Here is a 20,275-nt window from a genome sequence, read left to right on the forward strand (position 1 = left end):
TTTCCATAAAATGACTAAAATCTCCAGATAAGCAGATCCTTTTTCACAACAATATCCACTAAAGCAGAGGTTCTCAAATGTCAGCATGCATCAGAGTTAGCTGAAGGCTTGCTAAAACCCAGACTGTAGGGCCCACCCCTCAGAGTTTCTGATTCAGCAGGTGTGGAATAGGGCTCAAGAACTTACATTTCTGGCCGGGCGCGGTGGCTCAAGCCTGTAATCCCAGTACTTTGGGAGGCCGAGACGGGCGGATCACAAGGTCAGGAGATCGAGACCATCCTGGCTAACACAGTGAAACCCCATCTCTACTAAAAAATGCAAAAAAACTAGCTGGGCGGGTTGGCGGGCGCCTGTAGTCCCAGCTACTCGGGAGGCTGAGGTAGGAGAATGGTGTAAACCCGGGAGGCGGAACTTGCAGTGAGCTGAGATCCGGCCACTGCACTCCAGCCTGGGCGACAGAGTAAGACTCCAAAAAAAAAGAACTTACATTTCTAACAAAATTCTCTACTGAGGTGCTGCTGCTTCAGGGACCACACTTAAAGAACCAAGTGAAGTTTTTGTCAAACCACACTGGATATGAACAGCAGAGCTACAAATGTATACAGCAGTCTATACACTCAGATGTCTCAAGCCTGACACTGGAGCAGTTTTGAGTAGAATCAAAACAGAATCACCATTAGTACAAACCAATCACCAATTACATTTGTGGGAAAGGTTTTTGGTTTAAGCTTCATCTGTGATCATCAATAGGGGAAAAACAAAACAAAGCGTTTGGTGACATATTCAATGGCTTAGTTATTACACTTGCCATCTTAGTTAAGCCCTGTCTTCACAAATGGGTACCCAATATTCTCATCTTCTACCCACTTATCAAAAGAGGAAACCAAAGTATGCTAACAAATTACGTGAAATTTGAGATTATACCACATTAGAAATATTCGTCAATGTATAAATAGTATGTGAGTGCTTAGAATGTTTAAGGTTTAAAATACATTCTCTTAGAACTCTAAAGCAACAGCGACTGGGGGATCACCTCAAGGGGATGATCAGCCTAATACTTACCTTTCGGAAAATCATATTTACCTGTTCTGGTTTTCTGCTGATAAGAATACTTAGCACCTTGCTGAAGAAACTGGCAAGTAGTGGGTTCAAAGGGGAATCGTTTAGGAGGAAGCTATATAATTTCATTAGCAAGGATTCATCTTCTCCCAGTCTATCATTCATCTGGGAGACATCAGAAGTGAGCAACTCACAAGATATATTTGGATACCTAGAAGAACAGGATACTTACATCATCATCTTTATTAACAGTTTAATTATATAAAGATAAACACAAATCAGAAAGGCTTCCCGAGATTTTGTGAGAACAATAAAATCATTTACTGGGAATCAGGAAATCATTTCAATTCATTCTGTTCAACCAACCTCCAGACTAAAATAAATTTTCTACTATCTAAAAAATTGTTTTTAAACCAAGCTTTAATAAGAATACATTTTCCCTGAAAAAACTAGAGCACACCTAGTACTCTGGAGCCCAGGGAGGTCATGCTGCAGGGCCCGGGCCTTCTCCATGATCAGCGAGAAAAGCGGCTGGAGGTGCGAGCCGTCGGGCTACAGCCTCCTCTGGCATGGGAAGCAGCATAGCTTGCGGACAACTGTGGAGCACACTGGTTTCCAGGAAATTGCACTGCACACAGCACCTGGTAATGACTTAAGACACTCTGTAGGGACCTGGACCAGCCTTTATCTTTAGATGGGTTGCAAATGGTACTACGAAGTTGTTTTCAGTCTATATTACATCTTAAGAGAGTAAGCATCCTACTATAATGAAGCAGGGAAGAGGACATCAGCCTAGGCTACCAAGGCAGGAAGCAGTATACCAAAATAATGTAGTCCTAGCTATTTAGGAGGCTGAGATTAGAGGATCACTTGAGCCCACAAGTTTGAGGCTACAGTGAGCTATAACTGTTGCACTCCAGCCTGGACAAGAGTGAGACCTTGTGTCAAAACCAAAACAAAACAAAACTAGTGCTCTCCACATCAGCCTTCCAGTATCTGGAGATTAGCACAGACACAAAATCAGTCCACTGTCAGTCTTCACCGTGCTCTCTCTCCTGTAGGATACAGGCCCACAGCTAAGAACATGACACCTGCTCTGGATGGAACCACACAGGCTCTTCTACAGATCCCACGGCTTTAGAAATGCCTGCACCCCCTAAAGCATGCTTGCCTCTGACGACCAGACCACTGACCCTCCGCAAACAGGCAGCAGGTCCATTTTCTCCACTTACTCCTTCTACCACAATCTCGTGTCTGTTTTCACTAGTAACAACAGAGACGTTGAGCCTATCCAGACGATACTCTAGCTGACCCAGGATTACTCTGCTCTTACACTCCTCCCTGCTAAATAGCCAGGACCCAGTGCCCCAAACAGTCATCAGGAGTGGCAAGCTCAAAGGCCGAGCAAGACAGGGAGATGGCAAAATAGCCAAACGTGGCTGTACGACAAAAGAAACCAGGGAAGACTGGGGCGGGAGAGACACATATAGGACACACCTGGGGCATCCAAGGCAAGCAAGTGCTGCCTGCAGCAAGACCCTGGCACAAAAAGACCACTGGTGATGAACCAGAAAGCTGCAGCACTTGACAGGCTCTGATGTGAGGCCTAAAGACAGAAGAGTATGAGAAGGTCCCGAAATAAGCCTTTGTATAAAGAAAACAGAAAAGGAAAAAAAACAGACCTGGCAGATGTATGGGTCTTTGGGAAGTAAAGTCTCTCTCAATTTACATAACATGGGCTTCAACATGCCAGAATATAAACCCCTGTAAAGTACCCATTATCCCAGGAGTGGGCTGATACAGTGGTTATAGGTGCAGCAACTAGAGTCACACTAGCTAAGTTCAAAACCAGCCTCTACCACTTACATGCTGTATAACCTTGGGCAAGTTACTTAACCTCTCTGGGCCTCAGTTTCCAAGTTAGTAAGATTAAGGACTATTGTCCTTATCTTATGGAGGAGAGGAGTAAAAAAGGCTGGGAAGAGGGCCTGGCATAAAGTAAGTAAGTGCTTAAAAAATGACAGCTGTTTTCATTCCTCTTTATTTTCACTATAAAATGGCAGAATGCTGCTAGGGTGGGTTGGGGAGTTGCACTCACTCAACTGTCTTAATGTGGAAACTGCTGACAAATAGAGGACTCAGTGAAAGGCAGCGGACTCCTGGCTGTGAATCAAATGCATGAGTGTTTTCTCCAAACTCTGACAAAGTCCAGATGAGCAACTTTAAAATTTGTTCACTTTTTCTAGGTGACTGGGTGGTATGACCTAACTCAAGAAGCATGCATAATGTTAGACATTACACAAAAAGCTCAGAGTTCTGGCTCCACACAGGCTGGGGCTATTCTCCTTCCCTCCCTCCTTAACATTCAAGAAGCTTCTCAAGGCCGAGCGCAGTGGCTCACACCAACAGTCCCAGTACTTTGGGAGGCCAAGACAGGTGGATCACCTGAGGTCAGGAGTTCAAGACCAGCCTGGCCAATATGGCAAAACCCCATCTCTACTAAAAACACAAACATTTACCAGGTATGGTGGTACATGCCTGTAGTCTCAGCTATTCAGGAGGCTGAGGCACAGGAAACACTTGAACCTGAGAGGCGGAGGTTGCAGCCAGCTATGACTGTGCCACTGCACTCCAGCCTGGGCGACAGAGCAAGACTCTGCCTTTAAAAAAAAAAAAAAAAAAGGGGGTGGTGCAGCAGCTTCCCAAGCACCCGAAGATGCCTCCACTCCACCCTCAGCAAGGCCCCTCCTCCTCCACAGGCTCTGACCTCACTTCCTTTGCCTGAGAACACAGAGGAGGCAATCAGAAGAGGTCCCAGCCCTACCACATCCCGACCTACACCTAGGTGCTTCCTCCCTGCTCCAGGGGAGCAGCCCGTGCTCCTGAGGTCATCCTGCATGTGTGCTCTGGACCACATGCCCCCACCCCCGCCCATCCAGCACAACGCATCGCTCAGTGGCCTGCTCCCTCACACTGGCTGTGCTTCCTCTGTGCTGCAACATTCTCACAGGCCATCACTTCCATTTAGGAAAAAACAAAACCGCACACCGCCCCTGACTCCACATCTGCCTCGACCTACCACTTCCTTTCTGCTCCTGTTACAGGAAATCACTTAAAAAGAATTGTCTCTGCTTGTCTCCAGGCTTTCACTCGGGCCCCTCTAAAGAACCTGCACTGATGGGGCCCATGATCTCCACGTTACAAACCGAGTGGTTTTTTTATGAGCAGTACCCCTAACCCACTGTCCCCCTCTCCTTCCTGAAGCCAGACTTTCCCCTGGTTTCCAGGGTAGCAGCCCCCAGGTTCTCCTCTTGCATCCAGTCACTCATCCATCCCTCAGTGGAACCCTGGCCAGCCCATACTACCCATCTCCAGTTTCGGAAGCTTTCTTCCAGCTCCGCCGGCAATCTCATTCAGCCTCATGGCTTTACATGTCCTCCGTCTACCTGCTGCTAGGCCTCATCTCTGCCTCACGTCTAACAGGCATTTCAAATGTGACAGGGCCAGACCCAAACTCCTGCCCTTTCCCTCTGCAATCTTTCTTCACTGCCATAAAGCCACTCCATCCTCTCAACTGCCCAGGCCAAAATCCTCATAGTCACTCTTGACACTTTATCTCCCATTCCATACCTAGAGGAAACCCCTTGAGTTCTAACTTCATCTAGTGCCTCCGGGAATCTGACTGCTTCTCACCAATCACGTCCACTAAGATCTTATTATTCTCTGCTGATCACTGCAGCCAACTGTACTTCCACTTCTGTCCTCCTACAGTCCCTAACCACAGAGCAGGCACAGCACTCCCGGGAACAAAGTCAGACTATGGCACATACTTGCTCAAAACCCTCTGGTGGCTTCCCATCTTGTCCCAAGTATAGCAAGCATCCTGGCTGAGCCTACCAGGCCCTGTATGGCCTGTCTCTAGAGGTGCTCCAACTTCACCCCAACTCTCCCACCTTCCATTTTCCCTCATTCACAATGCTGCCGCTTCTCTGGCTGCCCACATGTTCTTGGGGTACACCACGCACACGAGCACATTAGGGCTTCCATACTTGCTGTTCCCTCTGCCTGGATGTTCCTTGTTTTAAGTACCCACTTGGCAACCCCCTTAATTCCTGCATGGCTCTGACGAGATGGCACCATCTTAATTAGGCCTTCCCTGAGCTCCTCTGCCCACTCCACCACCTTTAGCATTCCCTGTCTCGTCATGCTCCATTTTTCTCCAGAGGTCTTACCTGACAAACTATTGGTGGGCTTTTTAGTCTGGTTTACCCCAATACAGCAATTACTCTTTCATCCCAAAACTACACAATCCCAGTCTAAACTTCCTTAAATGACTGTAGTCAACCATAACCCTAAAACACTTTCAGATCCCAGCTGAAAAACCCCTCTATGCTCATCTAGCTGTGGCATCATCCAAGGTACATTACACACAGGTGGTGACTCTGCTCAGGCCAGAAGCATGGCAGAGTACTGCCCTATCCAACTCAAGTGGTGCTCCTTCAAAATGGTACCATGCAGAAGGCTGTGTCCAGAGGAGGCGCATTTGCTCTTGCCACCTCAAAGGCAAAAACACTGGCAAAGCAACACAATACAAGTGCCACACAGTTATAATGGGTGGGAGGGGCCACTACTTCTTTTGGAGAAAGTAAGCCCTTCATAGAAGGCATGCCTACTCTTCAATGATTAAAACATCACTAGCCTCACTCAGCATGTGAGGAAACAGACCCAAGAAGGGTAAGCTCCCTGCCCAAGCTCTCAGAGATTGGAAGAGAAGAGGGTCATACTCCTCTGAAGGGGCGGATCCAAAACCTGTGCTCTCTGATGCATATCACACCCCTCCTACACGGATGAGCCCCAATTCAAGTAGCACCACCCATACACTAGTTCACTGTGAAGGGAATTCCAAGTAGCAAAGTGTCTATCGTTTGGGGGATGAGAGCACACTAGCATGTCTGCCACGGCCTCCCGGGTTCAAGTGATTCTCCTGCCTCAGTCTCCTGAGTAGCTGGGATTACAGGCGCCTGCCAACAGGACCAGCTAATTTTTGTAGTTTTAGTAGACTCAGGGTTTCACCATGTTGGCCAGGTTGGTCTCAAACTACTGACCTCATGTGATCTACCCGCCTCAGCCTCCCACAGTGCTGGGATTACAGGCATGAACCACCGCGTCCGGCCTTTCCTCCTCTTTTTTAAGACACTAATCTCTGAGTGAAGGCTTTCACTAAATGCTAGGTATCAATGTTAATGGTTGGCAGAGAACATGGCATCTTTGAAGACCTAAGCCACTAGCAACTTGAAAGCGTTAACAAGTATTTCCCCAACAACACATTTCTCCCCAAGAAGAAAGGAAAAGATGTCTGAAAAGAAAGGGAAACTGAGGGAGAAATGGCAAGAGAGACACTACTAAAAGCCTAATTCTTCCTATTCCATTAAGTTTATGTAATGCATCAATTTTTGTTTCTGAAGTTGCTCTATCTTCTGGAGGGAAAAGAGCCAAATATTTCAATAGAGTTGGATATGGAGAAATAATTAACTGAAGCCCCAATACTTTACATACCTATGGAGTTTCCAGGGGTTTGTATAAAAAGTGTTATAGTGATGGTAATAATGGATTCTCACTGTACTGTCGTTCTCTTTGTAAGCAGATTAAACTAGCAGACAAAATCCACTGTAGTTACCCATGGTGTGACCAGCTACACTGATGTTCACTAATACCCATTCCTTTATTTTCAGCTGATAAAAGGTCAGAATTTATTGTATAAGCAATGCTCTCAGTAACCCCAAGTTCTGACTTAGATTTGCTGTGCGATTTTGCGTAGTCACATAATGTCCATCTTCCTATTTGTAAAGTAAATATTTTAATCATCTTACTATTTTTGAGACATTTGTCGTCATTGTTTACAAAGCACGCTGCCTTTCCAAAAAACCTTTGAATGAAATTCAGAACACTCATTTTAAACTCTTGTGATTCCCTGGACTTACTGCTAGAATGGATTTTGTGCTCCACTGAGCCTGTCATTCTTGACTATCTTACCCTTCTGTAAATGGCGACAGTCACACTGGAGAATCCTTGAACAAGAGCTGTATATTCTACCCCCAATTCACTTTAGTCCCACTCTAGAGAAAAGATTGAATTGTCTTACTTGTATCTGATCTTTTCATCCATGTCTTGAGGTGGTTCTTCTATAATGAATGAGACTAAATCTTCGAGACATTCTGCTTTTAACAGAAACTCTATAAGTTTGCGGTTCTGGGCTTTACATTCCTGTAAAACATCTTCCTCATCCATTAACTCCTTCAGTGTTACATCTTCTCTTTCTAGAAGTGTGTCTATGTGGGATGATGAGTGAAGATCAAATTTCCAAAACATGCTGGTCTAAACAAAATGCAGAAAGTATTTCATAAAATTTCAACTTTACAAATTAATTTTCCATAATTCATATTTCAGTTCAGTTTTATAGTCTAAAATGCCAACTTCGCTCACATAAGTTAAATAAGCTTCACACTGAACCTATAAAATACTTTTTAAAGCATAACTGGCAGAATTTTTTCCTTCTCAAAAAAGAAAATATTTTAATTGATAAAAAATTTTGACTTGAAAATGCTCAAAGCTAACACTTGGGACGATTTTAACCTGCAAAAGTAATTCATCCATACTTTGTTAAGAAGTGATGCTGGGAAAAGAGAAAAGTCACTCTTTTCTTAACGGTGAAGGACAGAATATCTTCAGCAACAAGTGATAAGCAGTGAGGCCTAAATATCTAGAAGGCTTCAGAAGACTAAGAACTAAATAATCACTGCAAATCAGTACTTTCATAGTCAAAAGCCTGAAGAAATAAACTGGTAAAATCTGTGCCATTTTTAATATACTACTAAAAACTGAAAACTAATTCTCGAGGAGTTAGAGAAACTGCTTCTCCTCTGGTTACTAGCAAAACATGACAATGAAACCCAATCACTACGCCACATACATATTCGTTCCTCAGCTTCATGCCCATCCTTCCTCAACAAGGAAAACAGAGTTTGTTACTTCAAATTCTAGAGCTAAAAAAGGTACTTATTTGTTACAAACGGAAACATAAAACAGAGGGCTCACTACATGATCTAAAGGCTGCCATTCATGATGGGATGATCTCAAAAGCCACTTTTGAGATACATGATGGGATGATGGCATCACAGTAAAGACCTCAGTAGACCATTCAAAGACCTTTCCTGTCTGTCTATATGCTCACTGCAGAATTCCTAAACCGGAGTTTGGTAATACATACTGACTCTCTGTAACCCCTAAACGAAACCTATGTATAAGCTGGAGCTTCACTACCCACTTAGTGAGGTGTCCCATTATCATTATCTCCAAAAAAGCATGACTATCCACATGCTATTTACAAGAGCCTAGGTAAAAGGAAGGAGGCCGCAAAGGATGGTAGTCCATGCATAGCACATATTTTTAGAAGTATGTATTTGGGCCAGGCACAGTGGCTCACACCTGTAATCCCGGCACTTTGGCAGGCACCAAGGCGGGAGGATCACTTGAGGTTAGGAGTTCAAGATCGGCCTATGCAACATAGTGAGACCTCATGTCTGTAAGAAAAAAAAAATTTCAAAAAATTAGCCAGGCATTGTGGCACACTCCTGTAGTACCAGCTACTAAGGAGGCTGAGGCTGTAGTAAACCATGATTGTGCTACTATACTCCAGCAGGGCAACAGGGTGAGGACCCTATTTCCATAAAAAAACAAAAAACAAAAAAACACAACAAAAAAAACCCACCCACATTAGGAGATCAGGCAGGAATATATCCTGATTTTATGCTTTTATGAACATCTGCCTCAAAAAAAAGAAAAAAATTTTTTAAATAGAGATCATAGAGGGCAAAATCACTGACACTGCTAGTATAAACACTGATCAATCCAGGAATAAAAGAAGGAAAACAAACTCTGTACCATGGCAGGTTACTCAAGGCTCTGTAAAAAGTAGATCCACTTCACAGGATAGGCAGTGAGATCACTGAACATTTTATTCTTTAAGTATATGAGCATATTATTTAAAATATAGGTAGAGTTTTTTTGTGAGACAGGGTCTTGTTCTGTCACCCAGGCTGGAGTACAGTGGCATGATCTCAGCTCACTGCAACCTCTGCCTCCCGGGTTCAAGTAATCCCTACCTCAGCCTCCCAAGTAGCTAGGATTACAGCATGCCATCACACCCGGCTGATTTTTTTTTTTTTTTTTTGTATCTTTAGTAGAGACAGGGTTTCATAACGTTGGCCAAGCTGGTCTCAAACTCCTAACCTCAAGTGATCCACCTGTCTCAGACTCCCCAAGTGCTGGGATTACAGGCATGAGTTACCGTGCCCAGCCAAGCACAGTTTTAATGAAGCTTTCAAAAGCTCCTTAAAAGAACAAGTTTTAAATAGGAATATTATAAAAAGTGAAGGGTGTTACAAAAGTCTTCCTTGTTTTTAAAAAAAAAAAAAACCTTTAAATTCTTTAAAGGACACATGGCGACAAGCTCACATCAATTAGCAGCAACAGGACCAAGACATATTTAAGGATGGCAGCCATTGTGATGGCTGGACACAGCATCTTACAAGAGGAGTCGATGTGGAGGACTGACGTTCAGCACAAAGCTCTGTGGGATGACACAAAGCAGTGGCCCACAGTCAGCGGCAGGGCTCTCTCGTTCCTCTATTGGATTAGTCTAATAATTATGTCCAAATGACATCACAGACCATGCTAGAGAAGCACAACTCCTCACACTGACAGCAGCCACTATGGTCCTAAGCTAACAGGACTTCTCTGCTCAAGACGAGGGGTGGGTAGGGGCATCCACAGAAGCCACCCAGTGGGCAATGTAACACATCTGCCAGTGAAGGAAATAAGAGCAAGCTACTTCTAACACAAATATTAAAGAAATAAGGGCAAAGACGACATACAAGTAACAGGAAAAGAACTTTGGGGAAAAGGTCAGTGGATATAAACCTTAGCAATAAATGCTTTTTGCGATTTTCAGACGAGTGGGAAATGGTAAACAAAATAACTTTATTATGCCATTTTATACTAATACAACTAACAAGTAGAAAAAAAGACAAAAGATAACTTCAATGGAAGAGGGAAAAAGTTGGGTTTCCATTCCCACAGAGGAAGAGAAGTGGTTCACTGTCTGAGGGCACGGAATAACAACGCCAGCGCCACCGTTCGCTGTCTGAGGGCACGGAATAACAACGCCAGCGCCACCCACCAATGCTTCCGGTGGAGTAATACAGCTCATGCTCCTCTGTGTTCTTAAAAATCACAAAACCTTTTTTTAAAATATATTTTTACTACTATTCCCCATACTTAGTATTAAAGGCAAAGTATGAAAAATACTAAGAAATAAATCAGAAAAAAAGTGAATCTGATATCAAGCACTTATTTTTAGCTAATAATAAACAGGGTATACATTCACCAATCAGGTGACAAGCTATGTCTAAAAACTAGATAAAATGACACTTCTGAATTATGAATCAAGATACAACTTATTTGCCTCAAGTAAAAACTGACTTCCAAAATCTCAACCTTACTATAAAGGAAACTCATTAATACTGGGTTTATAAAGAAGAGAGATAATTAGTTGTGATGAAGTAAGAAGAGGTGTTGGCAAACCAAATCCAGCTCACAGCCTGCCAGCTATGAATGATTTTGACATTTTTTAAGGGTTGTTTTAAGAAAAAAAAAAAAGAATATATGATAGAGGCCATCTGCGGCCCACAAAGTCTAAAATATTTACTACCTAGTCTTTCACAGAAAAGTGTAGTGTCCTTTGTTCCAGAGGAAATAAAAGTCCCACTAACACCCACTTTGCTTTCTGCAGTCTCCTGAATCCACCCAACACCTACCCCACAGCCCTTGCACCCTGCCCAGTGAGGTGCTGACAGTCGCCCATCTCCATTCTCCCCTTCCTGGGGCACTCACCATATAGGTGTGGCCACATGACAGAGTTTCCTCCATCGTGCCAGGAGCCATCAAACCTCCCATGGTCCTTCACCTGTATCTGGCTGAATGCTGAAAGACCAAAAGACCCTGAGGGATGGTAGAACCAAACATGGAACATGCCTTGGTCCCCAAATCACCACATGGAAGAAAGTCACCTACTGCTCTAAGTTCCTGCCAATGCTGTTCCAGTGAGCCAGAAGCAACCTTCCTGTAGCAGAGCCTGTGTGCTCCTGCAGCGTGGCCTAACTCATGAATCAGGTCCTCCAATTCCCCAGCCATGACTTTGTGGGTTTAGTACACTGATTTTAAACTTGAGATTTAAACACAAGAAAAGGAGTTCTTTAGCAACTATCCTGGCTCACTACAACCTCTGTCTCCTGGACTCAGGTGATCCTCCCACCTCAGCCTCCAGAGTAGCTGAGACTATAGCCCTGTAACACCACACCTGGCTAATTTTTTTTGTAATTCTGTAGAGACAGGGTCTCACTATGTTGCTCAGGCTGGTCTCAAGCAATCTCCTAGCCTCAAGCAATCGACCACCTCAGCCTCTCAAAGTGCTGGGACTACAGGTGTGAGTCACCACATTCAGCCAACTAATTCCTTTTGCTCCCCACTATTCAGAGTTAGAATAGCATTTTTCAGATAAGAACACTTTGAAATATACATCTTTGTACTGGACATACTACAAACTCAAAACCAAGATATATCCACAGCTAATTCCTTATGCAAAAATTACGTATCTTACCTTTTAGCCAAACAGCAAGCTGACTGGGAACAAATGGCACTGGTAAGTGAGTCATCCCTGCTCGGCCTTCACTCCTATTTGTACTCTTTCAAGTAGGAAGAAGCCAGGTATGAAATAACAGTTACAAAGTTCAACTGGCCAGAGCCCTGGGGTAAAATGGAGTCCTTTAAAAAATATAACTACTCTAAAATATGCAGAAAAACCAAAATGTCAGAACTTCAACAACTTGTTTTTAGTAAACATAAATATCCTTTAAAATTCACAACCTAGACTACATAGCCATGCAACGAATAATGACAGGGATACAGACTGAGAAATGCTTCATCAGGTGACTTGGTCGTTGTGTGAATATCATGGAGTGACTTACACAAACCTACACAGTCTAGCCTACTACACACCTGGACTATCTGGTATAGCCTATTGCTGCTAGGCTATAAACGTACACAGCATGTTACTGTGTACTGAAACACGGAGGTAGTCGTGACAATGCTAAGTATTTGTGTATCTAAACAGACACTACCATGTTAAGATGTTGTTTAGCTGAAGTAGCAAAATCACCTTAAAGAATCCCCCCAAACTAATCATTGATATCAGTCATTAATTAGGTGACAGGAATTTTTCAGCCCCATTATAACCTTATGGGAGCACCGTCATATATGCAGCACATGACCGTGCTTAAATAGGATTTAGGGATAATTTCTTCCACCAAAGTCAGTGGGGCAAAGAGTTTAGTAAAGCCAAACTACCCTCTATCTTTCTTCAAAATCCTAGAGTTTTTTTTGTAAGTTGGATTAAGTAGTTTGAAAACGGAGTTTTCTCCAAAAGGGCTAAGATTAAGAAAGCAGGTCACTGGGGAGTCATGTTACTTTATGCCACAGAGGACAATGTCTGCTGTTCCCCACCTTCCTGTAATGTAAGACAAGTGAAAACTGCCATCTTATATACACAAAATAGGATCAAAGGATCCATTTGTTGAGTAAATCTATTCATCGCAGATCAACTGCTTTACTTAATGACCCTCTAAAATTATTAAAATACCTTCATGATATCAAAGCCTTTCAAAATCTGAGGCCAAGTACCTTGAATTCAAGGTATTCAAGCAGTGACATTCTCTGGAAAAAGGTGCCACCCTGTCTCTGACACAGGAACTAGGAACTGGTACAGTGGCTAAATTATTTACAAGAGGTAGAACAAGAACATCAGTCTATCTGTGAACTTTGCCAAGGCACTGCTAGTAGAATGCTAGTATATTCAATAAGGGTCCAATGATAATTTATGTGAACCACCTACAACGCTTTGTTTTCATCAAATATACAAATCCCCTCAACCTCTTTTAGGACTATTAAGAATCTTAACAGACCTGGATTCTAACACCAGCTCCACTATTGGCTAGCCCTGAGGCCTCAGGAAAGCTACTTCATCTCTAAGCCTCAGTATCCTTAGCAAATAAACAGGTTGCAGAGAGTCAATAAGAAAGACCCACAATAGCAGCTAGAAAATACAGGCACCAACATACGCACACTCAGGCAAACAGAAGCTACTAGGGCAATGAATATACCCAACAATGAAATCAGTGAGCTTTAAAGTTTCCCAAACTTTCATAGGCACAGCAATGAATAGCCTAGTGCCTCGTCAAAACGCAGTCTTGGCTGGGCATGGTGGCTCACATCTCTAATCTCAGCATTTTGGAAAGCCAAAATGGGCAGAACGCTTGAGCCCAGGAGTTTGAGACCAGCCTGGGCAACAGGCGGCACACACCTATAGTCCCAGCTACTCAGGAGGCTGAGGTGGGAGAATCACCTGAGCCTGGGAGGTTGAGGCTGTAGTGAGCCATGATCATACCACTGCATACCGCCCTGAACAAGAGTGAAACCCTGTCCTAAAATTTTAAAAAATAAACAAACAAACAAATAAATAAATAAAACACAGTCTCAGATTCTGACTCAATAAAACAGGGCTCAGGCCTGAGATTCTGCATCTCTAGTCCCCAGATGCTGCTGATGCCTGATTTTAAACCACTGCTGACAGCTTACAATTCATAAATGGAGGACTGTTTTAATCTACATCTTCACAAATTTAAATCCATATATTCAAAATAACTATATAGTCATGAAAAACACAGGAAAGCATACTAGTGCAAACGGTACTGTGTTATTTATCTCAGAAACCCCCTCTGAAAAAGCTGATATTAATGGGTTTTCATTCAACAAGACAGAGGCAGAACATAACACCATAAAAACGACAAAAGATAAACTATTAGAACTCTGAAGAGAGGAACTACTGGTGATCCCACCCACAAATGAGCAGTCAGCTGTGAGGATGACAAGATCTTCAATGAATTTCAAACTCAAAATCTCCCACTAAAATGAACTTACTCTGCTTAAATTTGGCAACTTTGTATCCAAGAACAATAAACTGTACACTATCAACTGTGAAATAACTGTACCCAGAACTAGCTGGGCCCAGAGCAAAATGTTTAGAGATTCCGAAAAAGATTCAAAGATTATGATGCATTTCAAGACAGAATCCAAACAGCAGAGCATTAATCCAAGTGTTTCCGAGCCCTGTGAGACTGCACAGGTCCCACACCCATGAAACCAGCTCTGTCTATACCTCTTAATAACTGGTCCCACTGGAATCCTCAAGATAGCAACACCGAAGTGAATATCTGACATCATATGCCAGACTGGCAATAAACACGCAGAAGATATTTCTAGTAGAAGCTGCCGCTACCTAAACATATGGAGCACAAACAGAACAAAAATAGAAGCAGCTGCTTCCGCCCAAGAAAACACACGGGAAAGACTTAAGACAACAAAATGTGTTATGACTTTTAATACTATATATTTAACACAACACTACAAAGAAAATATTTGACACACAAATTTCACACAATCTTATACAAAGACATGCAAACACACATTGCCCAAGTTCTAATTCCTATACACCCCAAGTCTCCCGTCAGCACTCCCTTCTCCCACCACTATTAAAACTACTAGAACTACACAAGCTCTACGTCATCCAAGTCAGACCCATCTAACAGAAATAATAAATAAACTTATGAGCCACACATTAGATGTTCTAGTAGTCACATCAAAAAGTAAAAGAGAAAAACAAATGATGACATTAAATTTAAAAGTATCTTTAACAGAATATATCCAACAGGGTTATATTATTTCTTTTGGTACTAAGTCTTCCAAATCCAATGTGTATTTTATGCTCACAGTACCTCTCAATTTGAACCAGCCACATTTCAGATGCTCAAGAGTCACACATGGCCAGTGGCTGCTGTACTAGACAGCCCCGCTCTAATGACATTATAATTCAAAGTCTCTCTCAGCACTGAAACAGCCCCCCATCTCCTTCCACAGCTACTATCACTAACAATGTTTTCCACACAAGGGCCAAAGTGGGGTAGGTAAGAAGAGGTGATAGGCCACGTTTTTCCTCTCTTTTAAAACAGAAACATACAGGTGAAATCATGTATATTCTTGAAATGAAGGCAGACATTCTTCAACTCAAAAAAAGCAGATCACAAGAAAACGAGAACTGTTTTGTAGCCTCTAATTTCTAGAAACATTTATACCAATAACAAGAAAGTTTTCAAATCCTTCATCTTGAAATAATGCAAAGAGCTAGATCTTTCATCGAGAGGCACAGGTGGGTCTTCGCTGGTTTAGACCTTAAGGAGCCAAATTTAAAAACAGATGCACACCAGCTGGGCACGGTGGCTCACACCTGTAATCCCAGCACTTTGGGCAGCTGAAGTGGGTGGATCACAAGGTCAGGAGTTCAAAACCAGCCTGGCCAAGATGGTGAAACTCCGTCTCTACTAAAAATACAAAAGTTAGCCGGGCACAGTGGCAGGCACTTGTAATCCCAGCTACTCAGGAGGCTGAGGCAGGAGAATCACTTGAACCCAGTCAGCAGAGGCTGCAGTGAGCCGAGATCGTGCCATTGCACTCCAGCCTGGGTGACAGAGTGAGACTCCATCTGAAAAATAAAACACACACACACACACAAAAACAGGTACATATCTCTGAGAATTGATTTCATTTTATAAGCTAGTTCAAAATATATTTTCAGAAGAAGAAGCAATGCCCAGGCCATTAAAAAAATGTTGGGAAACGAAGATATTTGATTAGTGTGGACAAAAAACTAGAATTCTCACTCAACCTCAAGAAAACAGACCTCACGGCATCCCTTGATTATTCCATAAGCAGCAGACGCGTTTACACCGAACCTCTGGCCAAGTTTATAAGCAGGCTGGGGAACAGAATGTACTGAACAACCAAGCTGAGGCAAGGCTGTTCGTACTGGCTCATCTACTGATGCAGTGTCCAGACACCTGGAGGCTGAGGACTTCCTTCTAGGCTTGGATTCACGCATGCAGGAAGCTTAGTTGAACAGTGCCTGACAAGATCCAAATGTAAAACTGCTGGGCTCCAGGAGGGTTTGGTGATTGCTTCCAGGTATGCTAAAAGCTGCATGCCACTAAGAAAGGGCCAGGGAGGAAAGTGTCTATTAACAGGAAAAACGGAGTCACTCCAACTGAGGTTATCTCTTAGTGTTGCAAGTTAATGAGAAACTCTTCCCCCTGACAGCAAAGCTCAATGCCCAGGGAAATTTTCACAAGAAGGGGCAGAAACATGGAACACAAAGGAGTAAACGCCACTGGTCTTTGAAAGCAGCTCTCACTAACTTCTAAGAAAAAAGACCACAAAACACAGAAAGTTCACGCAGTAGCTGTTTCTCCATTCTTAGTAAAGGTGTCAATTTCATAAAGGTGCAGCCCCCTAGACACACAAATTAAATCAAATATCAGGTGCATACTAGAGTCAATATATTTCTTTAGAGAAGAGGGCAATACAAACTCAAATCCAGTTTTATTGTATCTCTGCAACTGCTTCTTCCAAAGAAGGTGTCAAAAGCAATCAGCTTTCTACCATCCAGGTATTCCAGAATCTTTTCCAGTTTTAACTTGAAACTGCTTTGATATTTCAAGCTTTTCTTTGAGAATAAATAAAGGAATCAAATCCATTTAATATGCTATAGTAACCAACAGGTATTAAAGTATTAATATGAATTATGTTAAGGAATACAGGAGTAGTACGACAGATGGTCCCTAAAGCCTTGAAAAATACAATAAAATTGAGAACAGAGAAAACAGAGAAAGGAAGGCATACATTTCAACCTTGCTCCACAGAAAGGTAGCTCAAGGGAGGACAGCCTGGCCAAAAAAGAGCTCATTATATGTCAAGCCTAAGTTGAGCCTCAAAATACTGTATGGAGCATTTAGCAGGTGATGAATGGAGCTGCACAACATATTCCAGGCCAGGCGACACCTCCTTGAAAGCAGTGAACAGGAAGACCCAGTAGCTTCAGGAGTCACAGCAGGGAGAAGACCCTAAGGACAAGAAGAAGGAGCCTTTGGGTAGGTGGTAGGATTAGGTTGGCAACACAAGGCCAGATCACAAAGGGCTGTGTGTGAACGCACTGTGCAGACTTGCTGCAGAAGCAGACAGACCCAATGAGTTTTAACTGAGGGAAGTGTGTATTGAAATATCTACAGCAGAGATTAAACTAAGTATTTTAATAACATACAAAAACAATTCTGAACAGAAGCAGACATTGGAAGTGATGTGGAGATGACAATGATGCTGTGGTTAGTACACTCTCAACAGAGTTCATATCTCCTACAAAGGTGAAGAGAGAGGGAAGAGGACAAACCTCTTTTGGGTCTGGCCAAGTGTGAATATGACTTAAATGTGGGACAAGAAAGGAAGGGGATTAAGACGCATGAGGTGGGGCACTGTAGAGATTGCCCACTGTGCTAAGACAGACACTGGAGTCTGCAAGAGCAGATCTAGAGTGTGAATGCGTAACTGTCAACAACGTGAAAGACAGATTGGAGAGGGGCGAGCCTAATGAAGAGGGGCCCACCAGGGCAGAAGATGATGCCTTGCAATGGCTTCTGTGCTCAAAGCCAAGGCATCCGCTATGAGATTTCACACTAAATGACCATTATTCCTCTAATGCCACCAGCATTCTACCTCCTCCAAGTCTAATTTCCACTTTTTCTTCATTCTGGAGCTGTACTTTGGTATCAAATTATACAAATTTATACTTGCCTTTAGAATTCTAAGCTGTCTGGGAAATACACAACCCTCAGAAGGCAAATGCCTATATATACCCTGTACTAACTCCAAATACACTGCTAGGATGCTAACAGCAAGACAAGATGTACAACCTTATCACTCACTTCTCTTTTATATTTAAAAAGTCAACCACCAACCAAAAAATCCAGTCTTACTTTTGTCAACTAGTTCAAATTAAAGCAACTACAGTAACATGTTCCTCTACAAATTCTCATTATGATAGTTTGAATGTACAGGAATTTCTGAGCCTATTTTCCACAATTTCGAAAACTTCAGTCCAAGTACAAGCAAAGCATGGGTTATTTATACTAAGAACAAGTTTTGCTGAAGTGAGACTGAGGGGTTGTGTGGGGAAAGGCAAGTAAAGAGGATGGCACAAGGGTAGTCGAGTTTTTGCCAGGAGTCTTCTTAAGAGACCAAGGAAACCGAGGAGAGGCAAGGAATACCCAGCTGGATCCAGATGCACGTGTGCATGCTGGAGGTGAGGGTGTGTGAATACAGGTAAGACGGTATGATAAAAGTCAACGTTAGCCAGGCCCAGTGGCTCACATCTGTAATCTCAGCACTTTGTGGGGGATGGTGGTAGGTGGATCACTTTAGTCCAGGAGTTCAAGACCAGCCTAGGCAACAAAGGGAGATCTTGTCTCCACCACAGAAAGTACAAAAAATTAGTCGGGCATGGTGGTGCACACCTATAGTCCTAGCTACTCAGGAGGCTGAGGTGGAAGGATCACTTGAGTCTGGGAAGCAGAGATCACGCCACTGCACTCCAGCCTGGTTGATAGAGTAAGACCCTGTCTCAAAATTTTAAAAAAAATTTTAAGTCAAAGGCAAATCACTAAATTCTCATGGGCCCTAGAAAGGTTTCCCATCTGAAGCATCCAAGATTCTTGGAATCTCTGAAACTGGGTAGGATTCCAAGAGCAAACAAATGAGTCAAACATCAGAAAGGAAGCAACACGTAACTGGAGGAGAGTAGGAAACATGGTTATGATTGGCATGGCTATTTGAAACAACACAAAAAGTTTCTAAGTCTCCAAAACTGAAGAGATACAAGGTGGCCCTCAGCAAATGAAAAATGGTGAACTGCTTGGCTAGAAAGGGAATTCCATACTAATGTGGTGAAGGGAAAACTTGGAAAATCCAAGTCAGTGAAGTTTATATTAAGTGAAACCCAGTTACGTGCCATTTATGACTCACCCAACCTGAGGTAAGTGACAATGGTCATTTATTATTTAAATATCTTACAGACAATGTACCCAAAGAAAATGGCCTTTCCTAATCAAGTAGAAATTCAGGAGCACACTGAGATGCTTTTGGCAAATGGTCAAAAGGAAGCAGTCTTCAGACTAAGAAAAAAGCTATCAAATTTATTTTGTGGTTATAAACAATTCCACAATGAAAGACAGAATTGGCAACTTGGTCACAAAAAAAATCTTTTAAAAGCCAGTTTCTTAAAATTTTAGCTATTATCGTCAATCTTCCTTCCCTAGCAAACTTTGATCAGACTGTATATAATCCTTAAGTATTCAGGGCTATCTCAACAGCCTCAGAAAAGCAGCAATAAACTGTTAACCTTCAGGAAGTTATTTCTTTTGTAAATGTTTTACAGTATGCAAGTTAATGTGCAAGAAAAGTTAAAGTAGATTCGTAGACTACTGAGACTGCTCAGGAATAAAAGCTCAACAGAGAATGGTCTTTATAGCTCCTTATGAAAAACAATCTTCAATCTCTCCTAGCTATTCCACAATTACATTAACTGTCTGGACATTGTAACTTTATATAAAGGTGGAAACATAATTATTAACAGCAGCTACCAATTAGGTGCCTACCATACTGCCAAACTCTGGGCTTCATGCTTTTAAATACAAGATACTCTATACCTTCATGGTTTTGTTCTCATTTTGCAGATGGAAAAACTAAAATTCTGAGAGGTCAAACGACTTACTACGAAAGACCAGAGCTAGTAAACATGCTAGCAGAATACAAACCCAGGTATGACTAGCTCCAAAGTGTGCACTCTTCCTAGTCAAAGCAGCAGTCATCAAGAGCATGACCCAGCCCAGCCCAGCTGTGTGTGACCTCAGCTTATAGAAGGCAGCAACAGCAGGTCAGTCTTGCAATCCAATGGCTCTCAGGACAAGTTCATGAAGAGGAACCGTGAGTCTCTGTGCACAGGGTGGAGAATCACCTCCCAGACAAGATAGTTGGGCATTCAGCCTAAAGAGTGCTTGTGGTGGCTCTGGACAAGTTCAGCTCCTGTGGCCAGAGGCTCTGATGACATGGATTCGCAGGATGCCACAGGCTTGCCAAAATGCACAGAAAACACAAAGCTAAGAGG

At 42.7% G+C, this 20,275-nt stretch overlaps 1 protein-coding gene across 18 annotated transcripts in view; it reads right to left on the bottom strand.

The window, feature by feature from the left end:
- LOC105469709 (protein phosphatase 6 regulatory subunit 3) overlaps window positions 1-20,275 on the bottom strand; it is a 158,638-nt gene that overhangs the window by 74,256 nt on the left and 64,107 nt on the right. For 16 of the 18 annotated variants that reach the window (XM_011721135.2, XM_011721133.2, XM_011721132.2 and 13 more), the window contains 2 exons: window positions 7,202-7,434; window positions 1,084-1,270 (listed from right to left, as the gene is read on the bottom strand). In XM_011721135.2, coding sequence (XP_011719437.2) covers window positions 1,084-1,270; window positions 7,202-7,428 — 414 coding nt within the window. In that variant the 5' untranslated portion in view covers window positions 7,429-7,434. Of the gene's footprint in view, window positions 1-1,083; window positions 1,271-7,201; window positions 7,435-8,544; window positions 8,640-20,275 lie in introns of all 18 variants that reach the window. The other 2 variants (XM_071074141.1, XM_071074142.1) reach the window with 2 other exon arrangements.

Source organism: Macaca nemestrina, chromosome 12, assembly GCF_043159975.1.
Source record: "Macaca nemestrina isolate mMacNem1 chromosome 12, mMacNem.hap1, whole genome shotgun sequence".
Lineage (NCBI taxonomy): Eukaryota > Metazoa > Chordata > Mammalia > Primates > Cercopithecidae > Macaca > Macaca nemestrina.